Here is a 13,403-nt window from a genome sequence, read left to right as displayed (position 1 = left end):
AATTCAAACATTTGATATAGGACCATAAAATTATTAGGACTTTATGAAGAATTCTGGACTGTTCTATAAGTTGTTCTGGGTTGGGTTTTTTACTAACTGCTTTAGCATATTCACATTTCAGTGAATTAGCTAATAACAACATTAGTCTCTGTTCCTCTGGTTAGAATGAGTCTTAAAAGTTTCATTGCTGCTACCTAAGGCCCAGTCTGTTTTGGAAAAGGTTTGCTGAAGTAATTATGCACTTCTATTGATGTTACAATTATACCAGTGCAAGTACATCTGCCAGGGAGTGTTCTCTATTACTCACTGGATAGTGTGTACTTGTTTTTTCTGGTATCTCTGGACATCAATACACATCTCCTACTGTGCTCTTGCAAAGGATGCTTCATTTTATAGAATCTCCCAGGAGACACCTCACATCAGTGTGAAATAATTGCTTCTTTATAAGTTTGTGCCAGAAGAACCCAAATTCTACTCATTATTTAAACATAAGAGGTTTAGATATTTCCTGTATGTCTGAGTATAGTACAGCTAAATAGGATATGCATCTATGTGTAGATATATAGAGGCTTTTAAAAGGTTGTTCTTTTCCTTAATAACTTGCTGTATTGAACACAAAATTTTAGGTCCATTTCTTCTGTTCATTAAACATTTTTCTCTGAGGTTCACTATGCACACAGAAGTGGATAAATCTGCAGTATCCTGGCTCTAAGTACTGGCCCATTTGAATGCATTTATGTGAATATAGTGCTATGCTCCATTTATGCTTAGAAATTACTCGCTGCAAACTTTTCAGCTCTTGAGTTTCTTCATCCTTTCATGACTATGTAACTCACTCAAGAACAGTATTTTTAAAAATTTGGAGAATTATGAAGACCTTTTCTTTGTAATCTTCTGTATTGAAGTAAAATATCCACCTTTTCCTGGTAGATATTTTTTATTGTAGATATTGATTACAGTTATTTCTTACAAGACAGCAGTATTTGTACTGTCACGTGCTGATTCCAAACTGCATTTCTTTGAGTTTGCTCCAGTGAGGCCCAGTCTTTATAAATTTTCCTGTAGCAAGGAAAAATATGTTACCTTTCTATTTTATTCTGATTAACAGACTGAAGTAGTTGGTTTATGCTATAGGGGGGTTAAAGATCTGATATAAATTCTGCTAATCAAAGGAGTCAACACTTTCTGTGTGCTTTTGCTTTTCCTCCAGCTGTTGGTGAGAAGCAACAACCTTTCTGGCAAGATCACAGTTCTGTCTGGAAAAATTGAGGAGATCTCCCTGCCTGAGAGTGTTGATGTGGTAATTTCTGAACCGATGGGTTATATGCTGTTCAATGAAAGGATGTTGGAAAGTTACCTCCATTCCAAAAAATGGTTGAAGTCAAATGGTGAGTGTGTCACCACAGTTACCCCCTGCATAGAGAAACGAAGATAAAAAGCTTCTGAAAGAAGAAAAAAAGACTTAAATTGGTAGTCCAGGATTGTCTGGTTTTATACCCTCATTCTAGCTCTACCACCAACATCTAGGGGGCCCAGGGGAATTAATATAATGATGCAGCCACCATTGCTATTGTACTATGGTGTGACTTCTTGCTGTTTCACAGTGGAAATAGGTTTTGAGTATGCTGCTGTTGTGCTGCTGAGTTCTGCTTGTGTTTTAATCTTAACCTGCTGCTATATACACTACGATTGCCTCTCTGTTGCAACATATCACAATAGACGATAGCACACTAGCCTCAACTGCTAGACAGTGGAATGTAGATAAGAGCAGAACAGTCAAATAGGATGAGCTTTTTTTGTGGAAAAACTCTAATATATTGTCCTTGGGAAGACTGAAGTTCAGATTGGTTTGACATCCTTTCATTGGGCTTCTCCCAAATACCTTATTTAATACTTGGATGTTGTGTTTTGAGTGACACGTGAGAGATTCACAGTGTTCAGTGCTCTGTATTTCATCCCTCCTGTGTTTGGAGGAGTTTTGAAGAGAATCTGTAACTTCCAGGGCCTCATGGGAATCTTCTTGGAGAGGCAAATCTGAGCATCCAATTGCTGAATGATAAATCTTTCTACATGAACTGCTGAAAACGAACTATGATGTCTCTCTTTAAAAGATTTCTTTAAAAGAGCCTTTGTCAAGTAAAATTACTGCAGCATGGAAGTTTTTGAAGCATGGGCTGAATCTGTGCCTCAGTGCAGGGAGCTAATGACTTTGCTGTTGAGTTGTTTCAAACTTGCAAAGCACATTTGGGTAGTATTTTTCAAGTCAGCCACTGATCTTAGGTCTCCCATTTAGATTCTTAGGGCCCAGTTTCAAGAGGAGGGCTTCTGAAAACTGATCAGTAGGCAGCTTATTTTCAATTTTAAATGAGTTAATGCTTTTAAAGATACATGCCTAACTTTCTTTGCTCACTTGTACAGTGGGGATGAATCACCTTATGTGGTGATTATTAAACTTAATGTTTGTCTAAGTAGTGAGCTGAAATTGTGACATTTTGAGTAAGTTGCTGATATTTAGTACCAGTTAGGTTTGGAAACTTTCTGTCCCAAATTCTCTGCAAACTTGTCTCCCCACAGCCAGGTTTAAAAAGCATGTCTATTTTGTGAGTGGGTGTTGTTCTTCATTTAAATTCCTATGGACTCTTCCTACATGATGTACTTAAAAGGAAGACTGTTTCCTTTTCCCTCCCCTCCTTTACCTGTCCTCCCCTTCAACTATGCATTGTGTTTTATACCAGATTAAAAAAGGGTGAAGAATTATGCTCAAGTGTAGTTCAAAATGACCGGGCTTTGTTTCCTGCTTCCATTGACACATGCACAATAGAATACAAGGGCTTTCATTTAAGCTGCTAGGCAGTCTGATGCACTGTCCACAGAAAATAATGGAAGGTAATTCCTCTGGTTTCCCGAGCCATTAGAGTGTGAGTTCCTAATGAAAACGCATTCTTGCAAACTAGTAGATCAGGATTTCATTCCCTGCTCTGTCACTGATTTTCCACTTCATGCAAATAAAATTCTGTTTCTCAACTTCAGCATCTGTTAAAAAAAAAAAAAAGTGTAATATACATATTTGTGTTTGTAAAATTTTCAGTATTTACTCTGAAGTGCTATAAGTTTCCTGGATAAAAGTCTTAAGAGTGAAGTGCATGTAACTACTTCATTCATTAACAGCAGTTCTTCTGAATTTGACCAAAATCATACCCAGCAGTTTAATTCAAGATCAAGTCTGAGCTTTAATGCAAATCCTTCACACAGATGTTATATTTATTAGTTTAGCTATAAGCAAAGAAGGTGCTATAATTCCACTGGAGAGTGTTGAGAAAGTATTTAACAGCTGGCGTTTCACTTCATCTGAAGGAAGCTAAATAATTCAAGTATTTGATATAGGACCATAAAATTATTAGGACTTTATGAAGAATTCTGGACTGTTCTATAAGTTGTTCTGGGTTGGGTTTTTTAATAACTGCTTTAGCATATTCATAGTTCAGTAACCCATTTATTAATGAAACTAAATGTTAAGATACCTGAAGTGTATGACAATTGCTGCTTCTGAACTGGTGGTTTCTCGCTAGTGAAGACATTGCTGTAGACATGTCTGTGGGACTATAGAATCACAGAATACCCTGAGTTGTACTCTTATTCAGGAGGATCATCAAGTCCAAATCCTTATTCCACACAGGGCAACCTTAACATTAAACCATGTATTTAAAAGTGGTGTCCAAACGCTTCTTGAACATTTGTCTTTCTACTTTATATTGTCTTTTGTTTACTAGGACTGATGTTCCCAACATACAGTGACATTCATTTGGCTCCTTTTTCTGATGAGCAACTGTACATGGAACACTACTCCAGAGCCAATTTTTGGTAATGATTATTTATGTTATTTTATTTTTATCAAAGATCCAGTAGAGGTTAAAAATTGAATCAGTTCTTTGATTCAGCATAAAACTGTCTGTCAACATTGGAGGATAATGCTTTTATGTTTTCCATGTTCACTTCTGCTCTGGCCTACAGTCATACTGTTTATTGTGCAAGTCTGAAGGATCCCTCAGGAAGTGCTAGAGCTGACTGGGTCTCTTTTTGAAAGAGAAATTGACTCCATGGAGCATACATTGCGAGAAAAAGAGTTGACTGTGAATCACGCACTAGTGTTTACTTTGCTACACCAAAGCATAGTATGTTGTGGATGGTGATCATTGTATTGCCTGAAGTCCTAGGTGTGTGAGCACAGGAAAGATTCCTTGGCGGTCTTGACAGAGAATGAATATTAATTCCCATGTCCTGAACAATTTCCAATTTGGTAGTTACTTTCTGTCCACCTAAATTTTTCATGCAGCTTTAACTAGAAGTTGTACTCCTTTTGCCTTGGAGTGTCCTACTGCTACTATCCACTGTTGAGCTGCTGCTGTGCTCTGTATAGGAGGAAACATTTACAGCGATATTCTAATGAGGAGAAATTGAGATGATTCCATTTCAGCAAAGGGCAGGTTTATTTTTAAACATCTCCAGTCCTTCATGTGATACAGATCAGTTAATTTATAAATTAGCCATTTACAGATTATTATTTAAAGGTTTCGTATAAAAGGTGCTGTAGAACTCTGGGGTTAAGTATTTTTAAGTCTTCTGGAAGATTATAAATGCAGCCTTTCAACTGTTCTTTCAGCTTGCAATGTGGAATGTGAACATTAAGTGGTCTTCATTAAAACTATTTGTTGGTTTCTTAGATTAAAGACAAAGTTTTCTTCCATGCTCATATTACGGTATAACTGCTCATGCTTTGAAGGTTTCTTCTGGCCTTCTCTGAAGCAGAGCTGTTGCAAAATCTTACTATTTCTATAGTGATTAAAGGAGTGAGAGGAGTTTGACTGATTTACATGCTGAATCCTTTGCTGGAAGTGTTACTTTATACAGCCAGTTTGTGCTCTTTTGTCTCGCTGTGTAGGTTGAGCCAGTTATGAAATGTTTGCATTGTATGTTTACAATCAAAAAACTGCAACAGTTTTTTTTCTATGTTAAGAGACTGAAAAAAGAAGGTAGAGGTAACTTCTGATAAGTTTTCACATCTCAGCTGTCATTCTGGTCCCTCTTCCCAAAGATTCTGTTATTTTTGCTTATCTACATGACATGTCAATGATCTATATTAGACTGTAAATTACAAGACTGAAGCACAATATTGTACCACAATGCAGATTCTTCATGAATTAATAAAGAAAATAGATACGTACAGTAGTTTGAAGCAGAAATGTAGGGTTTTTTCTAGGTCTATACAGAACTGGATGTTACTGCCACTATGAAAGCGTTTAATTTCAGACTGCTTGGGATGCTTCATCTTCATTTGTAAGAAATGTGGAATACCTGTGGGGTAGATACAGTGTATGTGTGTGTATCTCCATGAACACTGACATATAGGGTAATGTTATTGGTGGTGGGAAAAAATCTGCTGCCTTTTGTTGTTTAAGAATTGTACAGTTGGGACCGAATAGTCCAGCTAGATTAGTTTCTTATAGTTTGTTAACGCAAATACACCATCTGCATTCTAAAAAAAAAAGAAAAAAAAAAAGATAACTTAATCTGGATCTAGCTGGCATGATTTGATTCCGGATATTCTTCATGCATATATTTAATAAGCTGAATTACCTGTCAGCCACTGCAAGGCTTTCAGAGAATTGCATAAAAGGGAAAAACAGGTTTTTCAAGTCTACTTTAGTAACTAATTTCTCTTTGCACCAAGAATGTTTTTTTCATTGACATTATTATCACAGACTGTACTAATACTTCGTAATTATGATAGCGATCAGGTTGGTATCTAAATCGCAACATACTGCAGTCTTTCCTCCACCTGTCTGTGCAAAAGGATGTCTCCCATTTTTGACAGATCTTTTTATTACCTATTTTTAATTTTTTTATGAGAATGTTTCAACCAAACTAACCACAGAAATATCACACAATTACCCTTGATGATATTCCTTGTATATCGGGTTCTGTTTGGCATATTCCTAGACAAAATAGTTTGTGTGCTTACAATATAATTTATTACTGTCTTGAGATGTCCCGTGAACAGAGGGCTGTAATATCAATTCTCCTATCAGTCCACATAGTTGTAGTTTTGTATGGATGTACACCCAGGACATTGATTGTGCAAGAGGATTAAATACTCCTGAGGTTACTGAGTGCTCTAAAGACCAACAAATTAATGCTTCTAATGTCTTCAACCAAATGTGGGATCAAAATATTCTGACTGAGTGCAGTAGTTCTGCTTCTGCACCACTCTAGGACATTCATGTTCTTAATATTAAAAGGTCTGGATATCCTGATAGATCCAGAGCTATAAAAGTCCTATTTCAGACAAAGCACTTTCTCAGGGCTTTCTCGGACGTTTGAAGTAAACCATCAGGAACTAGTTGGTGACACCCTGTGATTTGCTAAGCTTCAAATTCTGGGCCTCAAGAAACAGCTTTCATTCATTGTCCAGCTTTGTTAATCAGAACAGAAGATATATTTTGTGGGTAATAAATCCTTTCCTATTTAGCTAAATCTATATCCTGTGTCTTAGAGACTGGATATGGTTTTGGATCCAGCTGGATGATAGTACTTGAACAAAAGACTGAAAGAAATATCTAGATGTGCAATTTGAACTTTCATTTGGTAAAGGCACCAGGACTTCAAAAACCCCTCAAAATCCTATGCAAAAATCATGCTGTGTGTTCTAACATTAGATGCAGCAGTTAGCATAGCCTGTTTACTATACAAAGGAAAGGCTACACGTTTCTCATACACTTAGAATGATTGTCTTGCATCTGTACAGTAATACTAATTATGAGACTGTGTAAGTATGTTTTGTTTCTCTTCAGGCCTATAGATTGGCTTACTGTTGTGCTTCAGAGCTGCATATTAATTTGTATTTACCAGTAATCATTCCTAAAAGTGTAATAATGTATAGTCTACCATAGAAGAGCAGACTGCTCTCTTTGTTGGTGAAAACCTTGCAAAGATGGGAAGATACAAGGCGTAAATATGCAGCAAGTGGTTAAAAATAGTGTGCATTTTCTCTGTGTTTCTCATCAGTGATAAACAAGCAACTCAATTATACAGTACAGCAAACATACGGAAAAGGGTAAAAGATCACTTGCAGTTACTGGTGTCAGCTGATCTCCTCTGTTGTGCTTATTTGAGTTCTTTCCTTAAGGATATATTCTCAGATATCTTTAACACATACAGTCATCTGGGCATCTTCCCTTTATGCAATTAGCAGAGAACTAGTAAGGCAATATTTATCCAGTATTAAAGGGGTATTGCCAGATTGGTTAGATGAACTCATCCACTTTGAAAAAAGTTATGATAGTTTAGGAGTTGTATGATGTTGTAACAATGAGGACAAAGTTTCCCTTTTTAAGTGCTTCTGAAGACTTGGAAGGCTTGACCATGGTTTTGTATCTCGATGACACTTCCATCACAAGGAGCTGAGCTTCCTTGCCGTTTCCCCTTTCCATCCCCTTTTGTTTATGTTACCTGGAAGTAAAGATACCTGTTAAACTTTTCAGTGAGTTGATAAGAGGGTTGTACGCAGGAGGAAGATTACTGCAAGCATGTATGTTTTCATTTCAAATTTCGTATAGGAAATAGTCTGAATATACATTAAATGCACATTTGCATAAATCGGTAAGATAAAAATACTATTTTTTCCCCATTCAGTTGGTATAGGATGACCTTTATTTTCCTCTTTAATGTCAATAAAAAGGAACAGACCTGTAATACAGGTGTCCTCATCACTATTTTGATTTATACAAGGTCCACCCCCAATTCTGGAATAGCTCAAGATTACAAAAGTAGCTTAAGAGTGCCTCAGCCTTTCTCCCTATTCTCCGGTTGCTGTGTGGATTCTTTCAGAAGCATAGTGTGAAATGTCTCTGTATGTCAATTTGAGGGGATCATGTCAGCTCAGTGCTTTATAGGATGTCTGTGGGGAAGGTAAAATAAGCTAAGGAGGGCTGCAATTTGGCCTTTTGGCAGACAGGAGAAAGGGAGATGTGCTTAACCACACTTCACCTGCCATTTACAGTTATTGTGCCCGGGTCTGGTTGGAACCCCGAAAAAAACATTTTTCTCTAAACATTTTATGTAATAACTGTTTCTAGGTACCAGGAATGCTTTTATGGGGTCAACCTGTCCAGTCTGCGCAGTGCAGCTGTGGATGAGTATTTCCAACAGCCCATCGTGGTATGTTTGTATGTCTGTGGGTTACTTTTTATGTTTTTCCCTCTCCCTATCTTGTCCCCTCCACAAAATCCTACAGGTACACTAACCTCCTTGTTTAACAGAGCTCTGTGGCTTTTGAGTAGAGAGCCAGGAACTAACTCTGAGTGTGAACAGAGCTGCTGTCAAAGGTTAACTACTACATGCAATATTCCTGGTTCTCCTGTGAATAACAGATGTTGAGAGATATGCACACATTAGGAAGCCACAGCATGTGAAGAACTGTCTTCCTAACATGCAGCTAGCTTCCCTCAGTGTTTCTGGTCTCTTAAACAAGTGACTTGACCTTGATTTTTCCCTTGCCATCTCTGATCCACAAATTAAAGGAAAAGAGAAAGCAGCCAAGCAAACAGGCTTCTGTATTATGAAACAACGTTTTTTTGGTATGTAAATTGGTAACTTGGATCTAGCACCTGTCGTTCTTCTTTCTTTTTAGTAAAAGTCTAGGTGGTACCTAGTTAGAAAGAATGCAGGAGAAATCCTTCTCACCTCTCTGGGGAAAAAAACCTAAACAATCCCAACCCCCTGCCCCCATATAATGCTTCAGTGTAGGTGCAATGAAAAAGTTCACTTTCAGAAATATGACTGCAACAAATCTTGGCTAGCTTTAGGCTAACTAGTTTAAGTAGCAATAGCAATGCAGCTGCTGTCGCATGGAGACCCTAAAACCTGTCCAGAAATCTGGAAAGACCATCAGACTACTGATATGGCCACCTGCACTGGACTGCTTTTAGTACTTGAAATAGGTAAGAGAAAACTCTCATTTGTCTTCATAAAGTTCAGCTATACCTTTGACTATAGCAAGGTCATTCTCAGTGCTGGCTCTTTGGCTTTCAGTTAGAGGATAGAGTAATCTGTAGGACTGCGGCACATACTTGCATCCTGTATGAAGTACACATTTGTTTTCTCAGCCGAGATTCTCCCTCCCTTCAAGATCAGAAATGCATTGCCCAATAAAAGCCACATTACATTGTTATTTCTTTTAAAAAGTCACATATCTCCTTGGCTTCTCCTTACTCTGTAGATAGATTTTAGTTCTTAGATAGGTTCACTGGGGGGTATGTGATACAAGCCTTTACGTTAAGAGTTTGCTTTACTTATGAAAGAGTTTGTGAATGGTGATAGATTAGGATTACTACACGTGATTAAAGAAGAAAAATGAAAGGAAAAGTTTTCATTTGCTGACTGACTACTCCTACGTTTTTCTAGAGGGCAATCTGTATTAAGTAATTTTGCTTTCTATACTTCATAATTTAATTTTCAAGTATTTCCATACTGTCTTAGTTCAGCTTACCCAACTGTGCAGTGCAGAAGAGCACATTAAAATGTGTATAGTTTAAAAAAAAAAAAAAACAACCAACCCCAAATAAGCCAGCCAAATAAACCCACCATATTTTTTTTTACAAGTCATCAATTTCTGGATGACTTTTATTGTTTCTAAGTTGAATAAAACAGTCTTTGCTAGGTATGTAAGCTATCAAATATATTAAATCGTGATAATATTGCAACATATAAGTGTTCTAAGGGATGCTAAAAAATTGAAACGTTTAAAATAAGTTTATTGGGGTGAAGGCTGATTTTTGTCTTTTTTCCCATTTTTAACAGAAAACGAGTTTAACAGAAACGCTGACAAGACAGAATGATAACATTTGCAACTCTTTTTTTTTTTTTTCTTTTTTTTTTCTTTCCCCGATAGGATACTTTTGATGTGAGAATTCTAATGGCCCGGACAGTGAAGTACACCATTAACTTCATAGAAGCTGCTGAGGAGGATTTGCATAGGTCAGCAGATGCCAGCAACCTACTCTTTCATTTTTTGTAACTGGCAGTCGATGGTTGGTGCTCAGAGACAGAGGAAGCTTTGGCGGTGGATGTGGAGGAGGGAAGGTGGCATGCCAGAATGATTAGTACACCACTTGTAATGGACGAGAATGTTCATCTGCATGACGATTTGTCTAGTATTAGCAGAGAAGCCTGTTCGTGAGCCTGTGAAACACCAGAGATCCGTTCACAAAATTTTCCTACTGAAAATGGATAAAATGGGCTCTGGAGGACAGTGTTTACTTCTTAGCATTACATGTTGGGACACATTTAAATCTAGTTACAAGGCAGTTTTTGTTTTTCTGTGTAGACATCCTAAAAGACCTTGTCAAATGGTGTCATCACAAGCTGCCTTTCTGAACTCTTGTATATATCTTTTTTTTTTTTAAACATTTTCCAGTCTAACAGGAGTCAGCTGTACCTCTTTACTTCCCTCCAGAGCTCCTTCAAATCTTTAGTTGGAAAGTCTTATATATAAACCAACCTGCATCCCTTGTGTCCCAGAATGACAGCAGAGAAGCCTCCTTCTCAGTACATCTGTGAAATAAAATGTACCATATGGCAGAACTTGAGGCAGTACTTCAAGTCCTTGCAAGGCACTGTCATAAGGGGAAAGTATCACAGACTGTCTTTGAAACTCTGAACCCTTATTGTTTCAACATGACTCACAACTAATTGTATAAATGACATGGTCTAGTGAGAGAGAAGAATTGCTCTAAGAGGGGGGAAACAGCTGGAGAATTGCCTTCCAGTTTTAGCTGACTAGCATTGACTTCCTTCAGCGGTTCTCAGAACTAACATGTTCATACCTGAATGCTAATTTTATGATATGTTTCTGCAAGAGTGGGTGAGATTCGGGTTCAACTACATACCCAGTAATAGTTATTTTGGAAGGGAAAATATTCCAGCTCTTGCTCAAGCAGCTCAGTTTTTCTTTCTGGTTCCAATAGTAGTTCTGTTTGTCAGATTTGTAGTGGAACATTTTCCTGTTCAAAATAGTATTTAAACTAAATCCAAGTCCTTTACTGGGAATGGGAAGTTTTCCACTGGAAAGACTGAACCCCTGTATTTATAACAGTCTGCAGTGTTGCAAGTAACACTTGTGTAGTGGCATATTTGATTCTACTGTCAAATAAGGCACACAAAAACTAATACCTAAATCAGTGCCATTGGTTAATTCTATTGACACAGGGAAAAAGAGCATATCCTTTTAAATATATGGAAAATTGAGACATGAACTGATGAATAAGAATGGAAATACATAAATTAGTACAGGGTAGGTTTCCAGTGGAATTTCCAGTACTTTTTGGAAATTACTTTGGCAGCATATTGGTTTTTTTCCCTGCAGAGTGGAAATCCCTTTTGTTTTCCAAATGATGCAGTCTGGACTAATCCATGGCCTGGCCTTCTGGTTTGATGTGGCATTTGTAGGATCACTGTAAGTACTTTTTCCTTCTTCCTATGAAATACTAACTACAGGGGAAAAAAATTGCATCTTTCATACAAAATGTGTCAGAATTAGACCTATATCTGGTGCTGACCTTGTTTGTAATGTAATTCTGTTATATTAAAGAAATGATGCCTTCTAGAGGTAACAAGAAGTGTGATAACCTAGTGCTAGCAGTATGACTAGATGATGGTGATCTTGCTTCCCATTGATTGGAATGCACGTTATCTATGGTAGACCACATCCAGGAATTATTGAGGGTCAAAATGCAAAATGTTCCACAAAATACTGGTTCTTTGTAATATTATATACCTTTCTGGTTTACATTGTAAGTAAAGCAGCAGTATTGGAACATAAGCTGGATTTTCCCATTTGGGCTGGTCTTGTTTGTGGACAACAAGGAGACCAGGTTGCAAGTTCCAGCTAACAAAAGGGAAATGGAGAAATTTTCACCAGGCTTGGGAAAATTTTTCACTGCAGCGCCAAACATTTATTTCAAAATGGGGACATTCATCTGATATAGTAAGTAGGTGAAAATTAGATAAACTTGCTCAGGTAGTCAATATGTAGATTTCAGCTATCTATATTTAGTTCTTAGATAAGATTTGCTGATTTCCCAGTTAAATTGATCTAGTTTTATATGAGGTGATTTTTTTCAATAAATTGTAAAATGCATTTCTATTTATTTGTGTTGATAAATGCCTTTTATTAGCCTTTGAAATGAGGATTGTCAAGAACTCAGAATAGTATATCTATTGAAAGAAAATGGACATATGTGCATTTGTATTTACCTTAACAGCTGATAGTAAAATTTTTAATCTTAATAAAGGAACCAGAAACGCTACATCAGCTAAAACAGGAGAGAACGTTCCAGACTTGTAGGAACTGACTGAAATCCTCCGCTGAGAAGGCCTCCATTTTGAAGTAGGCAATTGCTTAATCACCAGATTTATCTTTCACGTTTCTACAACTCTGGAAGTTCTTTGTCTTAGCACTTGAAATCTCAGTGGATCAGGCTTGCGGTATTACCTGTGTTATCCCTTTCTTTGCACCTACAACCCCTTTCAATATATTATTGAAATATCTCTTGCAAGTGAAAACTAGGTATAGGACCTTCTTGGGGAGTGTTGTTTAAGGATGAAACTACCATTGTAAAGAATCGCATTGCCACATTCAGGACAAACCTTGATTTCCTGTAATTTGTTAAAATTGTCTGAGTGGTAAGAGGAGAGAGAAATTAGTATTCTCTGTCCTGGCAGTGTGGAAAGAAGAGAAAACAGGAGTCTGAAGAGTCTCTTTTTTGAATCTCCATAATTGGCTTAGGCATACAGCTCTGGTGGTGACAGGCACAGCATAGATAAAGAAAGGAGATGAGGCATAACGTATTGATTTCCCAACATAGGGTAGAATCACTCTCCCAGTTTACTTGAAGGCAGTTTAAAGTTTATTATGAGCAGCTGAGGCCTCACATACATAAAGGCCTTACAACTTAAAATTGTTTCTGAAAGGGGAAGACAGGAGAGAAAGTCTAGATAGTTTTTCTCATTTGTTTTAGGGTAACTGTTTGGTTTTCCACTGCACCGACAGAACCTCTCACTCACTGGTATCAAGTACGCTGCCTTCTTCAGACACCCCTCTTTGCTAAAGAGGGGGAAACTCTCTCAGGGAAAGTCTTGTTTGTTGCCAATAAGCGGTAAGTGTAAAAGCTTCCCAAGCAGATTTTGTAGCGTGGCTGTTCTTGTTAGAGGTACTCAAAAGACAACAGTTAATTTTGGGTGCGCTGGTACCCACATTTGTTATTTCTGGTACCATTACCAATTTATATGGTGTCACTGATACAGTTACGTAGGCACTGTTGACCTTGTGAGACTCTGCTCACCAAAAG

General features: G+C 37.4%; 1 protein-coding gene across 2 annotated transcripts in view; it reads left to right on the top strand.

The window, feature by feature from the left end:
• The window catches only part of LOC140650879 (histone-arginine methyltransferase CARM1-like), a 78,101-nt gene that overhangs the window by 59,245 nt on the left and 5,453 nt on the right, over nucleotides 1-13,403 (top strand). For both annotated transcript variants that reach the window (XM_072859705.1, XM_072859704.1), the window contains exons 6-11: nucleotides 1,211-1,388; nucleotides 3,771-3,861; nucleotides 8,133-8,214; nucleotides 9,947-10,032; nucleotides 11,420-11,509; nucleotides 13,074-13,211. In XM_072859705.1, the coding sequence (XP_072715806.1) occupies nucleotides 1,211-1,388; nucleotides 3,771-3,861; nucleotides 8,133-8,214; nucleotides 9,947-10,032; nucleotides 11,420-11,509; nucleotides 13,074-13,211 (665 nt within the window). The remainder of the gene's footprint in view (nucleotides 1-1,210; nucleotides 1,389-3,770; nucleotides 3,862-8,132; nucleotides 8,215-9,946; nucleotides 10,033-11,419; nucleotides 11,510-13,073; nucleotides 13,212-13,403) is intronic.

This window comes from Ciconia boyciana, chromosome 4 (assembly GCF_034638445.1).
Source record: "Ciconia boyciana chromosome 4, ASM3463844v1, whole genome shotgun sequence".
In the NCBI taxonomy this organism is placed as follows: domain Eukaryota; kingdom Metazoa; phylum Chordata; class Aves; order Ciconiiformes; family Ciconiidae; genus Ciconia; species Ciconia boyciana.
The sequence above is the reverse complement of the archived record's forward strand: the minus strand, read 5'-3'. Positions and strand labels throughout refer to the sequence as shown.